At 44.9% G+C, this 18220-nt stretch overlaps 2 protein-coding genes across 4 annotated transcripts in view; both read left to right on the top strand.

Moving 5' to 3' along the window:
* Positions 1 to 15: 15 nt before the first annotated feature.
* Positions 16 to 4502, top strand: qtrt1 (queuine tRNA-ribosyltransferase 1). Its single transcript, XM_035614262.2, has 9 exons — positions 16 to 449; positions 586 to 654; positions 783 to 921; positions 1029 to 1223; positions 1658 to 1796; positions 1902 to 1977; positions 2078 to 2187; positions 2564 to 2648; positions 3901 to 4502. Exons 1-9 carry the CDS (start codon positions 156 to 158, stop codon positions 4051 to 4053), a joined length of 1260 nt encoding a protein of 419 aa, XP_035470155.1. The 5' UTR covers positions 16 to 155; the 3' UTR covers positions 4054 to 4502.
* Positions 4503 to 5740: 1238 nt separating this feature from the next.
* Positions 5741 to 18220, top strand: part of LOC118289524 (potassium channel subfamily T member 2) — a 31909-nt gene continuing 19429 nt past the window's right edge. Inside the window, exons 1-6 of one of the 3 annotated variants that reach the window (XM_035616599.2) lie at positions 5741 to 6306; positions 15211 to 15290; positions 16040 to 16142; positions 16406 to 16468; positions 17200 to 17248; positions 17610 to 17669. In XM_035616599.2, the coding sequence (XP_035472492.1) occupies positions 6218 to 6306; positions 15211 to 15290; positions 16040 to 16142; positions 16406 to 16468; positions 17200 to 17248; positions 17610 to 17669 (444 nt within the window). In that variant the 5' untranslated portion in view covers positions 5741 to 6217. Of the gene's footprint in view, positions 6307 to 15210; positions 15291 to 16039; positions 16143 to 16405; positions 16469 to 17199; positions 17249 to 17609; positions 17670 to 17986; positions 18207 to 18220 lie in introns of those variants that run through there. The other 2 variants (XM_035616601.2, XM_035616600.2) reach the window with 2 other exon arrangements.

Genomic DNA, 18220 nt, shown 5'->3' with positions numbered 1-18220 from the left:
AAGCCTATTTGCTAGTTGATTTGCCTCTCTGCTCAGACCGGCTCCTGATTGGATAACTAAAAGGGCGTGCTCTTTGCGCTGATCAAATTGCTGTTTTCAGATTGGTCAGCGCGACTGTCATCCGCAGCAGCTCCCTGTCACGTGTTCGCTGCAACATGGCCGCTGCTGTTGTGGCGTGCGGAGCTGGCACACACCACACTTCAGAAAGCCAAATGCCGCTAAAGAAAGCTCTCTCTGCGGCGTCCCCGCTCACCCTGCGGATCGTCGCGGAGTGCTCAGTGACAAAAGCCCGGGCCTGTGATCTAATTCTGCCGCACAGCGCCGTCAGCACACCGGTGTTCATGCCCGTCGGTACTCAGGGGACTCTGAAGGGGATCACCGTGGATCAGCTGGAGGGTCTTGGCTGTCAGATTTGTCTTGGGAACACGTACCACCTGGGCATGAGACCGGTAAGCCGCAACACTATAATAACGGTCCACCACTTTTCTCCCTCAGTGTTTATCGGGCTTTCAGAGTGGCTACACGAGCTCATGCAACCTTTTCTTTAGTAAATGTGTTCTTCCATTTCATCTCCTCTACACACAGGGACCCGACTTGATCACGAAAGCCAATGGTTTACATGGATTCATGAACTGGGGTAGAAATCTTTTAACTGTGAGTGTGACTTTCTTAAATAAACCTTCTATTAGCTGACGAGAGATTTGAATAGAGTAGGAGATTTTGTTTGTATTCTCCAAAGCAGCTTTTGTTGCTGTGCTGAAATCTGCCCTCTCCTCTTGCAGGACAGCGGAGGCTTTCAGATGGTGTCTCTCGTTGAACTCTCAGAGGTCACCGAGGAAGGGGTCAAGTTCAAGTCGCCCTACGACGACAAAGAGATCCTCCTAAGTCCTGAGAAATCCATCAGCATACAGAACAGTCTGGGTCCGCACAGAGTAAAATAAATGGAACCACTGTTAAGTCACGAAAACTTGGACCTCCCCCTCAGTTTCCCAGCGGCTAACTCTGCGTGTGACCCTGTGTGTTTCCAGGGTCAGACATCATGATGCAGCTGGATGACGTGGTCAGCAGCACTGTGACAGGCCCGCGGGTGGAGGAGGCCATGCACAGATCCATTCGCTGGCTGGACCGCTGCATAGCAGCTAATAAAAATCCAAACAAACAAAACCTTTTTGCCATCATACAAGGAGGGCTGAACGCAGACTTGCGCAAAGCTTGTCTAGACGGTAAAACATCCTGCTCGGAACAAGTGATCCTTTCCCCACTTCTGATCACCCATCTCTGTGTCCGTATACTGGTATTGACAAGCATGAAAACCCAGTTGTTTAGAATAATTTATAACATAGCCATATTAACTAGAATGTTCACATCACACGTTTCTCCTCTCCGTGTGTCCAATGATGTATATAAGCTTTTACATCCTGACCCAACAAGGAATGATGTGTGAATCACACAGGTGGGAGGTAGCTTGGATAGTAACAAATCTTGTTCAACGTGCCAGGATATGAGGACGAATCAAGCAATACAAAAATATTTACGATCAAATCAAATTCAAATGTCATGAACATTGATCATTGGCAGCAAACAACCAGTTTGACTGTGAGACACTGATGATGAGGGCTCAGACTTGCACTTAACAAATCTTTTCCCCTTCCTGTAGAAATGACCAGGCGCGATGTTCCCGGTTTTGCCATCGGAGGCCTGAGTGGAGGGGAGGAGAAGGATGACTTCTGGCGGATGGTCACGCTGAGCACTGACCACCTGCCACGAGAAAAGCCTCGATACCTCATGGGTGTGGGGTACGTTTGCCCGTAATGCAGTAAGATTCCTAATGATAACTGTTGTTTGTAGGTTATGATGTTGTCAATTGACATGGGAAATGATGTGATCCACACACGCTGCAGGTACGCCGTGGATTTGGTGGTGTGTGTCGCTCTGGGATGTGACATGTTTGACTGCGTGTTCCCCACACGCACTGCAGTAAGCTGATTTTACCTCACACTTCACTTTTAGATCTTCATTAAACAGCTATAATGCCACGTCAAGCAACTGATTTCACCTGTGTTTCTTCTTCCCTCAGAGGTTTGGCTCAGCCTTGGTGCCTTGGGGATCTCTCCAAGTAAAACATAAGCAGTATGCCAAGGACTTCCAACCCATTGACCCAGACTGCCAGTGTCCCACGTGCAAGAGGTACGTTGAGAAACAAGCAGCTGATCATTGTGTCCGTTTGGAGGTTTGGCTCACATGTTATCTCTTAAAGGTTCATCCTCTTTGGTTTGTCAAAACATTTTCTTTTCAGGATAGAAACAGAAGTTTATGAAGCTCAAGACAACCTCATTAAGATTTTTCTCACCATTTGTTTTTTTTATTTGTGGTTTATTTGTACAACTTACAAAGTGTGTGTTGTGGGAGAATGAGGATCTAAATATGTGGATAAACAGATTTGGTCTTTCCTGCAGTTTGTTGGTGGTGAATGATGTTTAGACATTTTGCCCTGTGGGAAATGTTGTAAAACTTTTTTTGCTTGAACAAAGGTGTAAATTATGTGCCTGTTTTTTCGTTTCAGACACACTCGAGCTTACCTTCATGCCCTTTTTAAGAGCGACACTGCAGCCATGCATCACATCACCATCCATAACATCGCCTATCAGGTGAGTGCTGTGTGTTCTTCACTTTAACCTCACTGATCATTCTCCGTCGTGCTTTTGGACTCAACACAGGTGGACGCCCACTTCTAGGGAGAGTAGCCACAGTAGTGAATATTTTCTCCATTTATAGAGAGATTATTGCACTTTGAACTGGTTTCATATTTAAAAAAAACATGTAACCTTTTCCAGCTTCATGCAAATCGACGATTCTTGGTCGAGAGTCTTTTGAGGCCTCTCAGGCGTGTTTGACATCAGCAGATGCTTCTTGTGAAGAGCAAACTGTTTGTTTTGTTAGTTTAGTCAAACTAGCTCTAAGCAACCCACACCTTTGAATCCTGTTTCATTGATGTGCTCCAGGTTCACTAACTTTTCATCAAATGTCATCATCCTCACAGTTCACATACTTTTTTCCAACCTACACAGCAGATGTTAGAATGATGTGTTCAGTATGAACAAGAACAATGCAATCATTAATGTTTTATTAGTTAAAATATATTTATTTGAACACATTAATACTTTATTCCAAATGGTTCTTTTACTTTTTCTTGCCACTATGCGTTCAGTTTTAAGCACACCATCAATCCATTTGACCACTAAAAAAACTGAAACAAAAAAGTGAATAAAAACATCAAACAATTAAATATTGTACATTGACATTTTCAATTCATTCACACCAAATTAGCATAATATTTGATTTGACTAATTTCCTATAAATTAGCTGATATGTCTGTGGGGGGGGACACTGCACACACTGTATCAAGTCTATTTCATCTCTTCTTAAGGTTTCTATTTGTGCCACATAGCAACACAGTGTGTTTTATACTCTAATCTCTCTAACAGAAAATATGACGGCAAATGTTGAACTTTAAAAATGTGACGTGATTTTTGTCACAGCAATTAGGTCTCTCAGTACTCTCTGAGCTCCAAAACGACACAGACGTGCTTCGCTGCTCTGGCATTATCAAAACAACTAGAGTCTCCTCTTGTGACAGATCAGGCCCAAAGTACAATGTTCTTGTTAAGAGGGAGTAAAAGATACTGTCCATCCATTTTCCCATTGAAGCTCCTCCAGCAGAAAACATGATGGGCTCTGACTTTTCTATTATCCAGAGAGATGTGTTGCCATACATTTTTCCTGTATGCTCTGAGGATGTTGACCTGGCCTGTAGCTGACCCATACCTGCAGAAGAGAAGCTACACAGCGCAATAATGACTATTATTTTTTCCTAAAGTCACCAAACATTTTTCTTTGCAGCTCACCCTGATGCGCTCTGTGCGGCAGAGCATCGTGGAGGACCGCTTCCCCGAATTTATACGGACGTTCATGAAGCGAATGTTTCCGTCTCGTGACCAGTACCCCGGCTGGGCTGTGGACGCTCTGGCCTCCGTCAATGTTACAGTGGAATAGAACTCGGAAGGAAAGATTTTATATATTTTGAATTACCTTTTTAAATTGATGATTGTTTTTCTACTCTTTGTTTATGTTTGTATCAGCTGCTTTGTTGGCAGGTAAGCAAATGGCTTTTGAACTGAGAGAATAAAGCCTGATTGTCATTTTTTACGACAAACTTCTTTACTCAGCCTTGCAAATTGCTCTCCGAGTACACATTATGATAATGTGAGACAGTATGGGGTCTAAATGAGATTTGAAACACATGAACTATCTCCTCGGATATTCTCAGACAGTTTTTGTTGTTACCATGGCTACACAGCAAGGCCCGCCCACTTGAAATGAAATGTTTTGCCTGCCTGTCAAGCTCTTTGTATTTTTATTTATGCCCGAGCGCATTTAAGGGGTATTTCATTATCCCTAAATGCACAATATTAATAAATGTACATGTATGTTTTACAAACTAACTCACCGGCAGCAGTCCCCCAACTGGTTTGATCATATAAATGAACCTCAAGGCTCAGTAGTGTCTGCGCCATGATGACCACCAGAGGGCAAAATACACAAAACCGGTGACAGTAATGACAAGTTTTTTTTCAATAGAGTAAATAGCAGTTCAGCTGTCTCAGAGAAAAGATAACATGTGATAACAGTTAGATTAGGAGCATGTCGGAGGACACATCAAAAACACACAAAAATCATTAACAATCCACATTCTGCATTTTTCTAAATGGTTTCAATTCATGATCCATTGTTGTTTTTCCTCCTCGGTTCAAAAGGCAATAATCCTATTCGATGCTCTGAGTGGAGGTTTTGTTCGGGACTTATAGAGACGCCGCTCGCCTGTGCGATTAATATTAATTATTGGAAGTTGATTTGAATAACACCTGTTGTCTGTGGCTCCGAGTCAACAGTCCCATTAAGCACCACATTTGAATTTCATTATTGCCTCTGTTATGACCACAGGCTCCACCAGATTAAACCATGTGACATGTGATTGAGTGGCAGGCAAACTAACATCTAGCAACAGTTTGCTGGGGGGGGTCAAAAAAATAGGAAATGATTGGTTTGGTGCATAATTAGAGTCGTTTCAAGTGGCTACACCCTTAATTACAAGTTTATGTTGTTCAGTGACAATATGAGCCGACTAGAATATTCATGAGGAGAATAATGCCGTGGCAATAGTGAGTTTTAATATTAAACGTCCACTGGAACTTCTGGTTGTGAATGTGATGGTGGTTTTTCTTGTTTCTTCTTTGTGGGAAAGAACACAAGTGTGTTTTGATTATATTTAGCACATGCATGCATGCATGCTAAGTGAGAGAAGAAGAACAGCCCCTCGGAGCTCAGCCGTGCACAATCCTGTTAAGTGTTTGACAACGAATGAGCACGAGCGAAGCTCTTTGCACTAAATTAATTGGATGTGTTCTCTCCTCACAACCTGAGCAATTACCAGCACGCCACGTGTGCGCCCTGAAACCGAATCCGACAAAGAACGCAATATTTGAAAGAAGCCCGGTGATAATGAGGACAAACCTCCATCAGTATTAATAAATAAAGACGGAGGTGCGCTCAGTTATGATGTGACGTGAGTTTTATTGTCATTCAGGAGAACAGTGTTTGCAATGCAGCGCAGATGATGATGGAGAGCGCGTATTGGGGTTTCTTGTTATTGTCAACCCCCCCCCCCCCCCCCCCATTTTTTATCTTTTTTCCCCCTTTTTTCCTCTTCTTTGTTTTGTTGTTATCCCTGAGATGAAGAGTGGTCGCAACAGTGCGCCGTTCCCCAACGCTTGGTCACACATTCGCAGTGAGTGCGCCCATGCGGAGCTCGGCCGGGGAGGATGCTGCTGAGGAGAGAGGCAACCAGTTGCTCTCCAGCTGCCACAGCAAAAGTGGAGCCTCCGCCTGCACACCGACGGACGGACATCCTCGACCTGTTGCCTCGGCTGGAAGAAAAGTAGAGCTGCACGCTGCCGGAGAGGAGACGAGTGGAATGTTTCTGACGGGGAGGGCGGTCGAAGACGATGCCATGAGATGGATCAATGTGTTCTTCACTAATCGACGCTTCGATTGGTGAAAGGGAGAAGGAGCACGGAGTTGGATTTTGTGGTGTCCACCTTCCCAGTTTGGAGGTGCTGTACGCGTTGATATCTGTCTCCGGGCTCTGAGGAGGAAGACCATGGTCGAACTGGAGAAGGAGGTGCTCCCGCTACCCCCCCGGTACCGGTTCCGAGACCTGTTGCTCGGGGACTGGCAGGCCGACGACAGGTAAGGATGCCGCTACTTGCAGCGTTTACGCACGGCGCGCCGAATCTGCTGCGCATCTGTGCGCCATGAGAGGGTCGTATCACCTTAGACGTAGGCTACTCTTTTTTTTTTTTCTTCTTCTTCTTTTTTTTTTTTACGTTTGCATTTTCTCTCTGGCATGTCATGGATTCAGGTGTGATACTGTACTGGGGTGTTTGACTGTCAGCTCTGCACATATGTTATGGATGCTGCAGCAGCTTTACTCGCCCTCCTGTGTGCGCAGAAGCGACTGATCATGCAATACTATCACACCAGAAGCATTTATCCTAATTTATATGAAGAGAAAAAACACTCCAAAGAGATGGAGATACTAAATATGAATTTTATTTATTTATTTTCAATTTATTTTCCATGCATTTGCAACATCAATCAATCATCTGGTGGAAATTCACCATGGAAAATGAAGCAGACAAGTAGACCTGGAATATGTGTCACCATATTTTATGTTGGATTTACTGAATGAGATTTACAGTGAACCATCTGCCACTTGCATATATGCAATTTCAACTGGGTGCTCTCAGTAACTGGCAATTGACCTTTGCTTACACTCCATTTAGCGGGCTGTGACGTGCTATATGAGATGCATTTCTTAATTTGGCCATTTCACCAGTTGAAAGGCTTAACATTCATTTCACGCGTGGTGTCCCCTGTTGCTATAGGTTGAGATGACGACCAAAGTGCTTCTGGACTTGAGCAGGAGGTTCGAATTCAGATAATTGGGGAAAACATGATGCTGAATGCATGGAAGAGGTGACCAATGCAAGGCCAGCCATTGGCCAGGGGTTATAACAGACACGGCTGCTGCTATGTTGTACATGAAATAGTGGCCTAGTGTCTCAGTACTTCTACTATTGACGAAACTACGTTCTCTGTTGTCCTTTTATGTGGTGAGCCATATTTACCTCTCAACGGGTCTTGTTTCGCACGGCTGAAGCCTAAAAAAGACCTGCTCACTCTGGTCTTGCTCTCTGGCCTTCTGTAATTTGTCGGCCATTGCCTGAGGACTAATGTTTCCAAACCGGTGGGCAAGGGTGATCTCAGTCACCTGATGACAGAGCCGCAGTAATGGGGGCGGGAGGGGGCCTTCTGCTTTTTTTCTTGGAAGTCCATCAATAAAGGGACTTTTTATAGTCCTCTTCCTCTGGAAAAAAAAAAGGTGATCGGATACAGCTGACAACACAGCGGATGACCTCACCAGCTGAACGCCGCAGGGATGAAATATGTGTGTGGTGGCAGCGTGGCTGTGCTTCCTTTGGTTGGTTTGGCGCATAGACTGTATATAAAGAGATTTGGAGGCTGCAGCCGGAGACATTTGCGAAAGTCTGTGTGTTTGCGACAAGAACAAAGGTGCCGAACGAGTAGCAACTGCACTCGGTTGCGATTTCACGTTTCAAACCTCTCGTGCAACAGGCTTCTTCAGTTCTGAAGAACTGGCTTCTTCAGTTCTGCGGATATAACTACGACCTGGACGAATGAAAATGCAGCGTGTCACAGTGCCACACGTGCTGTCATACCCTATAAAGCACATGGTGTGGATGGAGGAGTGATACCCCGGTGTTGTTCATTTAAAAAGCTCAAGAAGGCCCAGATGGTTGGAGTAAGCTGTCAATAATGATAACAACAATCACTGATAATGTCATGCCTGTTTCATATTGCATTGTGTCTGTCTGTGTGCAAATGTATAGAAAACTTGTGTGTGAAAGAGAGAGAGAGATGGGGAGAGATTGTCAGAGGGTCAAGATGTTGATCTCAGTGCCCGGGTTATTAGTTGCAATAAAATGGACTGATTATAACAAAAGCGAGGGCTGTGATTGATTCGTGACAGAAGGCTTAATTATGACTGAAACACAAACACCTTCCCCTCCCCAGAACCAGACGCTCCCAGTGGGTCACAAATAGCTGACCACATCTCAGAACAATATGCTCCCACACATTAGAATGTCAACATGTGTGGGCATAACTTATGTCCCTGACGCATATGATTGCACTCTGGAAAACACACATTACTGGGTCCTTTATGTGGGCGTTTTCCCTCTCCATCTGGTGGGGCAAGTGTGTCAATTAATCTTTTCTCTTTCTTTCTTTCTTTTTTCCTTTTTTTTTTTACCTCTGGCAGTGTTTGTATTTTTGTTACTCTCTTGGGGCGCTGTGGTTTGTGTGGGCAGAGGGTGCCCTGGCCCTCGTGTGTGTATCCGTGACCGCCCTTATCTTGGAACGAGATTAGACTAAAACATACAAAAGATCTTGCTTGCTTTTCTCCGTACATACCGAAACAAGCCCCTCTCGCTCTCAGACAGAATTTCCACGGCCTGCTGCTCAAATTGGCCACAGCAGCCAATTATGGCTGTCTGCGCGGTCCAAGGTTGTGTGTTGTAATTGATCAATAAGTGTTCTGTAGTTACAGAAATGTGTCAAGGACAGAGAATTAGATGGAACATTTAAACGCCACTGTTCTGATTACACCGACATCAGGTATAATTTCTGGCAGTGAGTCAGAGGCGTCTGTTTTCAGTAAAATGCCAGATGATTAATCCATTAAATAAACATCTCTTTTTTGCAGGCTGACAATAAGGATTTAGCCAGGCAAAGGGAGCCATCTGTTTTTTCCACTAAAATGAACCTGATATCAAACTCTTTTTTGGCTGATTGTTGATATTAGCATTAGTCTTTGCCTTTCTGTGAATGTTATCAAAGCCAAGTTAAATCTGTTTAGTATACGCTTTTCTCAGTCTTTCACCCAAATGCTCCTGTTACAATATCCTGAGCATTTGTTTTAGAATAATCTAAATAGTTAATTTGGTAGCTTAATGCATAGAGGTTACCATGTTTTAAAATCCCAGGGCATTATAACATTGATCTCAGAGTAGATAGCATGCAGATGACAGCCTGTAAACACACGCACGGTTCCTATCACATCTCTGCCAGTCTGTCTAATGTGTGAAATGTGAAATTAAATATAAGTCTCCGTTGCTCCACGATAGACAGACTCAGTGGGGGTTTCCCTGAGAGTCCAGGATTACCATAGAAATGACAGTCCCTAAATCAATCTCTGTCTCCGCTGATCTCTGCCATTCTTCCTCCTCATGCTCCTGCTCCCTTCGCCTCCGTCCTGGAGCATGATCCATCAATACTGTTAATTATTGTGCCAGTCTTGTGCTTTGACTTCACTAAAAGCTGGATGGCAGAGTCGTTTAGGGAGACTATGAATTTCAGTCATACGATTTATAGCAGCAGCTCAGAGAGCCGATGGCACTCACTGTCGAGAATCCTAGGACTGTGGATCTGTTATGCGTCATCATCTGCAGAGCCAGGCCTGGCATCAATGGAGGTTATTCGCGATACAGATGTCTTGTATGATGAGAAGAGTCACTGTGAAAAGGTGATTTTATCAGATTTGAAGCTGGGTGAGATAGATGGGGGGGATGAGGGCGCAGGCAGACCTCATAACTTCTCTTCTCTGTCCTCGCAGCAGTGCACGTAATTCGTCCGGTAAACAGAGTTAGGTTAAACTTTTAAAAAACAGTTTTAGTGTGGTAGGCAAACAAAACCAACAACGTGGATAACATGCTAATTAATATCGACAAAGCGGAAAGGTGGCCAGTAAAGGTTGGACACTAACGAAAGGGCTGTTTGAGAAAAAAATGACACGGCATGGTGAGAGTGTGAAGGGCTCACATTAAGTCTGAGCATGATCCTGTTGCAAGGAATATTGAGCGCATGTTGCTCTTCGTGAGGAGGCTGTGTACTGTACAGAGGAGAAATTACCCAAAGGCAGAGTGAGAGACTCACCGCACAGTCAGAGTTTATTAAATTTTACTCTTTGTCCCTTGTACTCGAGTGACCTCTGCATCCTGCAAGGTGTGGATAACGTCAGATATACATGTATGCATTAAAAGATACAGGAACACATTGGACACATATTAGCTGATTCCCTTTATCATTGTGTATCGTTTATAATGGTAGCAATAGCCCGAAGCTGAGGAGAGAACAGAGGCAGTGCAGGGTGTGTCTCCAGAGGCCATCCAGACCCGCGGCCCCCTCATTTTTTACTACCAGATTTTTTTTTTTTGCTGCCACTGGGCTTTAATAAATCAGATATTGAATTCCCCAACCAGCTTTTCTCTTAGAGGAGCCCTGTCATCACCTTAACTGCTGTGGATACTATCACAGCCATCGGGCTGACTCGCATGCGCCTGAGCACATCTGAGCTCTCGCGGAGCTCGATGCTGCGGCATCATAGAGTAGGGGGCAGGGAGCTGCTGTGCCACGCTGCTGTGGGGGATCCCAATCACAGTTGTCCACTTATTGTAGCTCCCCTATTCCCAAACTGAGTTATAGCTCAATACAACATGGGAGTTGCCTTTCAAATCCATGCAGCCCCGGTGACACCGGGGACGGGCAATAGAGACGACTCCTCTCATGTTTCACTCCTTTAGTGCATGTCATGTCTCGAAGCAGTGATTTGAAATACGACGGCTTTGGAAACGGACTGATATCTCATATTGGTTTGATCAAATCTTAACTGTCCGCATCTGAGGCTAATGTAATCTGAAGGGACGGGCAGATGGAGTGTCATTGGATGGCTTATAATAGAGTTGAGTCGCCAAGTCAACCCGTATTATGTTTCATGCTAGGTGGGATGAAGTGGGTGTTTTTTGTTTTTTTAGTGCTTTAAATCAACGTGGCGTTTTGAAAAGCGTCCCGAGAGGTGGTGAAGCAACCAGTGTTCCTCCGTCACGTGAACAAAGGGGACGACGTGAACGTGTCAACGCATCCTCTTATTAAGAGGGGATTGATGATTTCAGGAAAGGATGAGGCAAGGCTGGTTACGTCGGGGGGGGGGGGGGGGGGGGGGGGGGGGTGGCTGGAGCACTTCCACTGATGATGTATGGAACGTTTTTAACCGTGGGAACCCAGAGGTCGTCCAGGGAATGCCTGTAAATAAAAGCCGCAGTGCACGTCTTAGTGTCATTACACTGTGGGATGCTTGACGTGTTGCCTCGTGCGTTATTACCGTCTTACCCCCGCTGCGCTTAGAGATGGAGTGATTGTTGGAGGCAACAGACATACGTAGAATGCGTGAATGCAATTATGTATACACACAAGATGAAATTGTAGATGAATCGGTCTCGATACAGGCTGGTTGGTTTTCTCCTTCGGTGACACACGGGTGAAGACAGAAGCAGAGAAAGAGAATCTTTAACAGTCTCAGTCATCATAAAGTTATTATGAACAGAAATGTACGTTCAAGTCTCACTGGATGGGATGATGAGTGCTGTTTCATCTGACTGTGACTCAGTCAAAAAGAAAAATGTTGTCCGGAAGAAAATGAATCTCCCCACAGCGGGGATTTGTACACATATTCTCCTTTTTCATTTCACTTTCTTTTTTCATACTTTACCATCTGCCGCCGTCGCTTTCTGATGGGTGTGATTGGTGTCTTTTTGGGTCGGGGACAAGTTGTCCTGTTCGACTGTTGCTTGAATGAAGCAGAGCACACCTTGGCTGTTACAGCGGCCCCATGGTGGTGTGCAATTTACTTGACTCTCTTCATCCCATTGAATTTCCCCTGCCATAATTTCTACCGTTTGTGTATAATTACGGTTTTGCCTTTTGTCTGCGTTTTCCCTTTTTCTTCCCCCCCCCCCCCCCCCGTTATTTGTGCCCTATTTTCACAGTGCATCCCGATTGAAATCTATATATTTCTTTCAATCGATGAGAGCAGCTTCTTTAAAAAAATAACATCTTTACTGTTCTGCTGATGTCAGTTTTACTTTTACTGGCTAAAAATATTTGTATTCATCTTGACCCTTACTTTTTCTAATCTGTACTTCTTGTGAACTATTTATTGTTTCATATCCATCATGGCTGTTGTTGTTTTTAACTCATTAACATATTTGCTTGCTTTCTGAACAAGAGTGTTACCAGGTAGACTTTTTTTCTCCTGTTACCTTATTTACCCTGGTTCCTTTATGTTATTTTTTTTTCTGCTTCACTTTCATGAATACTATTTCTGAGTTGTGTATGGAGGTCTGTGATGAGCCCGTGCTGTGCTGCTGTGCACACGGAGATTTGGGTACCGTCCTCTCTTCCACTGTGTCATTAGACGGCCAGTGCTGCGTCATTATGGAGCACAGGCGGGTGGAAGCAGCGGGAGAACAAGGTTCATCCCCCCCCCCGTCTGTCTGTCCATCTTGTCTGTGTCTATTACGTTGTCTGTTTTTTTTTTGGTTTTTGTCTGCTCTATTTCTCTCTCAGACTCCAGCGCTGAGTGTACATGCAAATACACGAATGCAAATTCTCTCCACGGGCTCAGGTTTCAAATGTTATGCAATTCGCCCAGCCGTTAAAACCTGCTCGTCTTGCTTTATCAAAGCCCATGAGATTCTCTGAGTTGTGTGGCTCAAAACAATTTCTCTGATAAACCTATATGTTGAATTAGGAGCTGAGAAGAGAACGAGACAGACCTCTATGTTTTTTTTATTCATGGCCATGTTTTTTTCCCCTGCGCCCCTACACTTTCCCCAGTGTCCCAGAGCAGTTTTTCCTCGACGATTACTTAATCATTTATTTTCCTTTTGCATTTGGAGGACCTCAAGGCGCACTGATACGCCCAGAGGTGCCACCGTCATGTGCTTGTGTTTTGTTTTGAAATAAGGCTCTTTATGAGTTTTTAATGTGTTTTTTCTCCCCCATCCTCCCTTTAGATTAAAGATCCCAGCTCTCAATCTATCCCACAGCTCAACTCTTTATTGGGCTATATATTTCCACTTTACTTTTTCATCCTCCGTCGTACTCTCGAGTGGAAAAGCTCTCGCTCAGAGAAAGATATCAAGGGGCACAATGGCCTCTGAAACGATCGTCCTCTCCTGGGAAGTCCTCACGGAGCTTGAAGAGCCCTGATGAACTAAGAAATGCATGGATTTACAAATGTATGTCACTTTAAATTTCCTATATAGGGAAATCAGTTCTTTATAAATGGTTGCAGAGGATACTTTTGAAATTGCAATGTGCCCGAGATGACAAGTTATCCTGTTTCCATTCTACTATGTAATGCAGTCGTCTCCATTGCATCATTGTATGTAATAGACCTGGTTATATTTGATTTGCTAATCAAATGTGCTAGTTAAATATGAACCTTATCGGTCTTCCTCTACGTTTTAACTTGCTGTTTCTCACAGAGAGCAAGCTTTTACACAGAAATATATATTTTTTTCTCTTATTAGTACAGTCATTTTATTTTTGGATATAAATGATATAATGTAATCGCAAGTATTCTGTTACTTCCCAACCCTAATGTGGATGGGTGATATTTACCTCAGAAACCGATGTTGCTCTCTGCTCAGTGCCACCATGGTGTTGACCGTTTGATTGCCCCGTGCGCAAAAGAACTCACGCAGTCATATGGTCGATTAGCTAAGTAGGACTCACCACACACACACACACACACACACACACTGCAGGGCGTCCCATCTCTCCAGCAATTCATTCAAAGTCATTGTCCAGTCAAAAGCTGCAGTTACCTTGAGCTTTTTCTTTTTTTAACTCTGGGGACTCATCGTGCATATCTGCATGTTTTTCTGTTTCCCGTCATGTGTGCAAGAGCATTATTGTAAGAGGGTCCAGCGGGAGCGGAGGGAGCCGTCAACAAGTTGGAGCAGGGCTATCGGCTCCAGTGGCTGAACACACTTGCTGTACTTGTGTTTGCTCACATCTGCTCATGTGAGCAGGAGGGAAATAAAGACAACGAATCCTGCGTTGCCATAGCAACACTGAGCAACACCCCCAAAATGTTGCTTGGAATGTGGTGCGTTTGGGTCCCTCTCCCTCTCTCTCTCTGTGTGTGTGTGCGTGTGCGTGTGTGTGTGTGTGCGTGCGTGTGTGTGAACATGTGGGGGGCGCGCTCGTATAGCGTCACTCACTGGAACCATGGGAAGACCCCACCTCCACCTCTTCCTCTTCCTGCAGACAGGAGAATAGACTGCAGTTGTTCCGCCTCCCTTTCATCTGTCTCTGTGTGGTGAAGGGACCACCGGCGAGCCGGGGCTGGCGTTTTTTATCCTCAACCTGAGTCATCCACTCTGTCCCTCCATAGGATGAAAGGAGGGCTACTGAGAATCCTCCCCGGAGGTGGCCAGACAGGAAATACAGTCACCCTCAGTCTGTCTGCCTGTGTGTCTCTACACATGTAAGGGCTGTCTGAAGAGGGTCTCTTTGTCGCTTTTCTCATGTCTCCTCTTGAGCGTCGATGTCGGACAGGCGCTTGAATGGTATAATAATCCCATTGACCTGGTTGCAGGTGTGTATTTTAGGCCTGTGTGTGCGTGCGTGCGTGCGTGCGTGCGTGCGTGCGTGCGTGCATGCGTGCGTGCGTGCGTGTGCGTGTGCGTGCGTGCGTGCGTCCCTCCCTCTAACAGAATGGTACCAGAACGGAAAGGGAGAAAGAGCAGTAATTATGGCCTCCCATGTTCAGCAGAAACATCAGAGGGAAGTAATTTGTTGCTCTATATTTAATCAGTGCAGATAACGAGACTGACTGCAGCTGTCTGGGCTTATGGGCAGGCGGACAAGCAGGAACGCCATTTCCTCCAGAACCCCATTATTCTTTAATACAGCCGGCCACATTTACTTATTTCCATACTTTCCAGGGTTCAAATAATCATTATCGCCCCTTCTTTCTCCAATTTGCTCAATTGTGCACTTTTTCCTTCCTTCCTTATCTCCCATCTCTTCACGTGTTTCCTCTCTTCTGTCCCGTGACTTGACTCCACATGGAAATATTCCGTGCACCTTCTTTTCTCTTGCCCCTTCTTTATCTCCAACTCTCTCTCACTGCCTCTGCCCATCTCTCCGTCCCTCTCTTAGGGTGCAGGTAGAGTTCTATGTGAATGAGAACACTTTCAAGGAGCGCCTCAAGCTGTTCTTCATCAAAAACCAAAGATCCAGTGAGTTGCCTGTGTTTGGGATCACGCTTTCTCTGTCTGTAAATACTCGGGCGAATTCTCTCCGTCTGCTGTGTCTGTGCGTTTTTGAGTTGCTCTTATTTTTTTGTCTGACAAGACGTGTTTCCTTTTAGTGTGCGTGATGTGTTGTCACTCTTGCTCTGCATTTCATCAGCAGTTGTTCAACTTGTAGTGATTATATTTATATATATTCTATGATGTGTTTAAAAAAATATATTTTATATATTTTCTCCTGTAAAAAAAATGTCATTAAAAAAGTAAATTATAAAACCTTAACTTGAAATAGAAGGTGTGTATGTCAGGTTTATTTTGTACTTCTCATCACCTTGATCCCTTTTTATTAAGAAGTAATAATCATTATTATAGTTATATGAACTGAGGGGTGAGAGATTAACTTTCATCAGACATGTTTTTTTTATTTTCATTAAACCAACCATTGTCTGTCAACCATGGCTACAAATGATTTATGTAAAAGATGGAAAGTGTTGTGTTTTTGTACATTTTTTTTGGGTTATTGTGATAAATGGCATATTAGCTGCTATTGCTCCAGGGATTTATATTGGTTTATTATTTGTGTTGTGTCTTCTAAAACCTTTATTTGTGACTTAGGTGCACAGAGCATTAAACTACTTTTAAGAGCTTTTTCAATATTTATAGTTGTATTCAAAAAAAAAATCAACTGTTGATATTTCTTTTTTTTTTTGAAAACTTTTTTTGCTTTTGCGTTGCAGGTCTGCGGGTGCGAATGTTTAACTTTGCCCTGAAGGTGCTGAGCTGCCTCCTCTACATTGTCAGAGTCCTGCTGGACAATCCGCAAGAGGAAAGACAGGACTGGTGAGAGAACTGGTGATAACAGGGGCCTAATGAGCTGAAACCAGGTCTCAGTGTGGCCTGATAGCAGGAGAACGAGCGCCAGGGCAAAAGACTGAGATAACAGTGTGTATAGAGTATCCTGGAAAAGAAAAAACAAGATTTGATGTGGGATTATGGTGGGAGAAGAGAGGGAAGTGGAGATGCAAAAAGGAAAGTAAAGTGATATTTGGACAAGAAGTCACTTTCTTAGTGGTTGTTTTATTTTATTTTTTCCCCTCTTGCAGCGCAAGCGGGGCAAACTGCACCAAACCAAACTCATCCTCTCGTCCCTTGAGTGAGTTTGACTGGTAAGCATGTGTTTCCTAATGAGGAGCGATGGCGGTGGCCTGTAGACGGGGACCAGGAAACCGCACACCCTGGAGGACTGGCATCTCCCAACGCCGGCCCCACCGGTCGGAAATGTTGTGTAACCCAATCAATGCGACGCCACTTAACTGACGCAATTCACAGTGCTGATATTGAGCATCACAGATCCACATTCATTTGTCACAATCTAACTGAATGGATTAGCTGTCGACATAATACATACGTGATGCCTGCGAAGCCTCATCAGCAGCGATCTAGTGGAGATAGAGTGCGTAATATACATGGGGGAGGGAGAGGAACCAGAAAGTGTACATGCCTCGAACCTATTGATCTAATTGGTGGCCGGTGACACTGGCTAAGCTCTGGCTCCAAATGAATAAGGAGCCTGACAGAGTGAGCTCAGGAAAGGGACGGGCCGACTGCCGCTCCAGGCTGCAGACTCGGAGGAGCACAGGCAGACAAGCGGCCATGATGAGCCCCAGGGTGTCTTTGAAAGAAAAAAAGGAAACAGCCTTATATCTAACAATGAGACTGTAAATTTCCTTTTGAGTGTGTGAATGTTACTTCTCGAGCATGCTGCTCATGCTCCCCGTTGAATGTTGGGTCGAAAATGATTTCAATATCTTGTCCTTTTTTTTTTGTTCCTTTCCTTTACACATTTCTCTCCTCTCCTCTCCTCTCCTCCTGTCCTTCCTGTTCTTGCGCTCTGCAGGAAGCTGATCATCTGGGTGGACAGACCGCTGCCGCTGTGGGCACTGCAGGTCAGATAGATCGGTTCACTCCTGTGTAAACAAGGCCTCGGACTGTTAAAACACACATTTCTGCAATACATGAATGAGCACACGGGTTGACCGTGCATTTGCATTCCATTTTTATTGGTTCGTGGGCAATAAATTCACACACGTAATATATGTACACGATCAGACACCGGGTTGTCTCTGCGCTTTCCCTTAAACCTGTTCCCTCTGAAGCTCAATCATCAGCACGCCTACTGCTTCCTCCCACGCTCTGCTCCTCCATCTCTGCTCCTAATTTCTCTCTGCTCTGGTCTCCGTCTGACTACTGTATCTCCACTCTCCTCTGTTCCCCCTCCCGGCCTCACTCTCTCTCTCTTTTTTGCAGGTGTTTGTGGCTTTCATCAGCTTCTCAGAAACGATGTTGCTCGTGTATCTGAGCTACAAGGTGAGACACTTGTGGCCCGCCAAGCCTTTTGTGGTGTCTACGTGTGCGTGTGTGCGTGCGTGCGTGTGTGTGTGAGAGAGGGCATGTTGTCCACTTTGCACTCCTCTGTGTGTTCTCTTTACTAAACTGAGTAAACTACTTCTCTTGCTCGTGCGTTTGGAGGAGAGCACCTGAGCTTTGAGGCTTCCCCAGCACCGTGCTGTCATTGGTTCATCTGAAAGACATTCGGGGGGGGCGGGGGGCGTTCTGTGTTCCCGCAGTGGGGGGGCCGATCCATCAACGGGTTGCCCTGCCTTTGATGTACTTGACACCATAAGCCTATGAAGAGGTCTCTCTGCAGAGTATTCTGGGGCCTGGAGGCCTTAGCATTTAGAGCTGACTGATTCCTGTGGACGTACCCCGTGCCTGTCCACCTACACTACTCAGATCCAGGTCAGCCGTATGCAGGCGGCAGACACATGAAGACAACCATGGCTGACATCTTAATTGAATGGCAAAGCTTAGTGGAAAGCGCCTCTTCTCTCAAAGCGTTCTAGGGTGTTGTATATCTC

Source organism: Scophthalmus maximus, chromosome 17, assembly GCF_022379125.1.
Source record: "Scophthalmus maximus strain ysfricsl-2021 chromosome 17, ASM2237912v1, whole genome shotgun sequence".
In the NCBI taxonomy this organism is placed as follows: Eukaryota; Metazoa; Chordata; class Actinopteri; order Pleuronectiformes; family Scophthalmidae; genus Scophthalmus; species Scophthalmus maximus.
The sequence above is the reverse complement of the archived record's forward strand: the minus strand, read 5'-3'. Positions and strand labels throughout refer to the sequence as shown.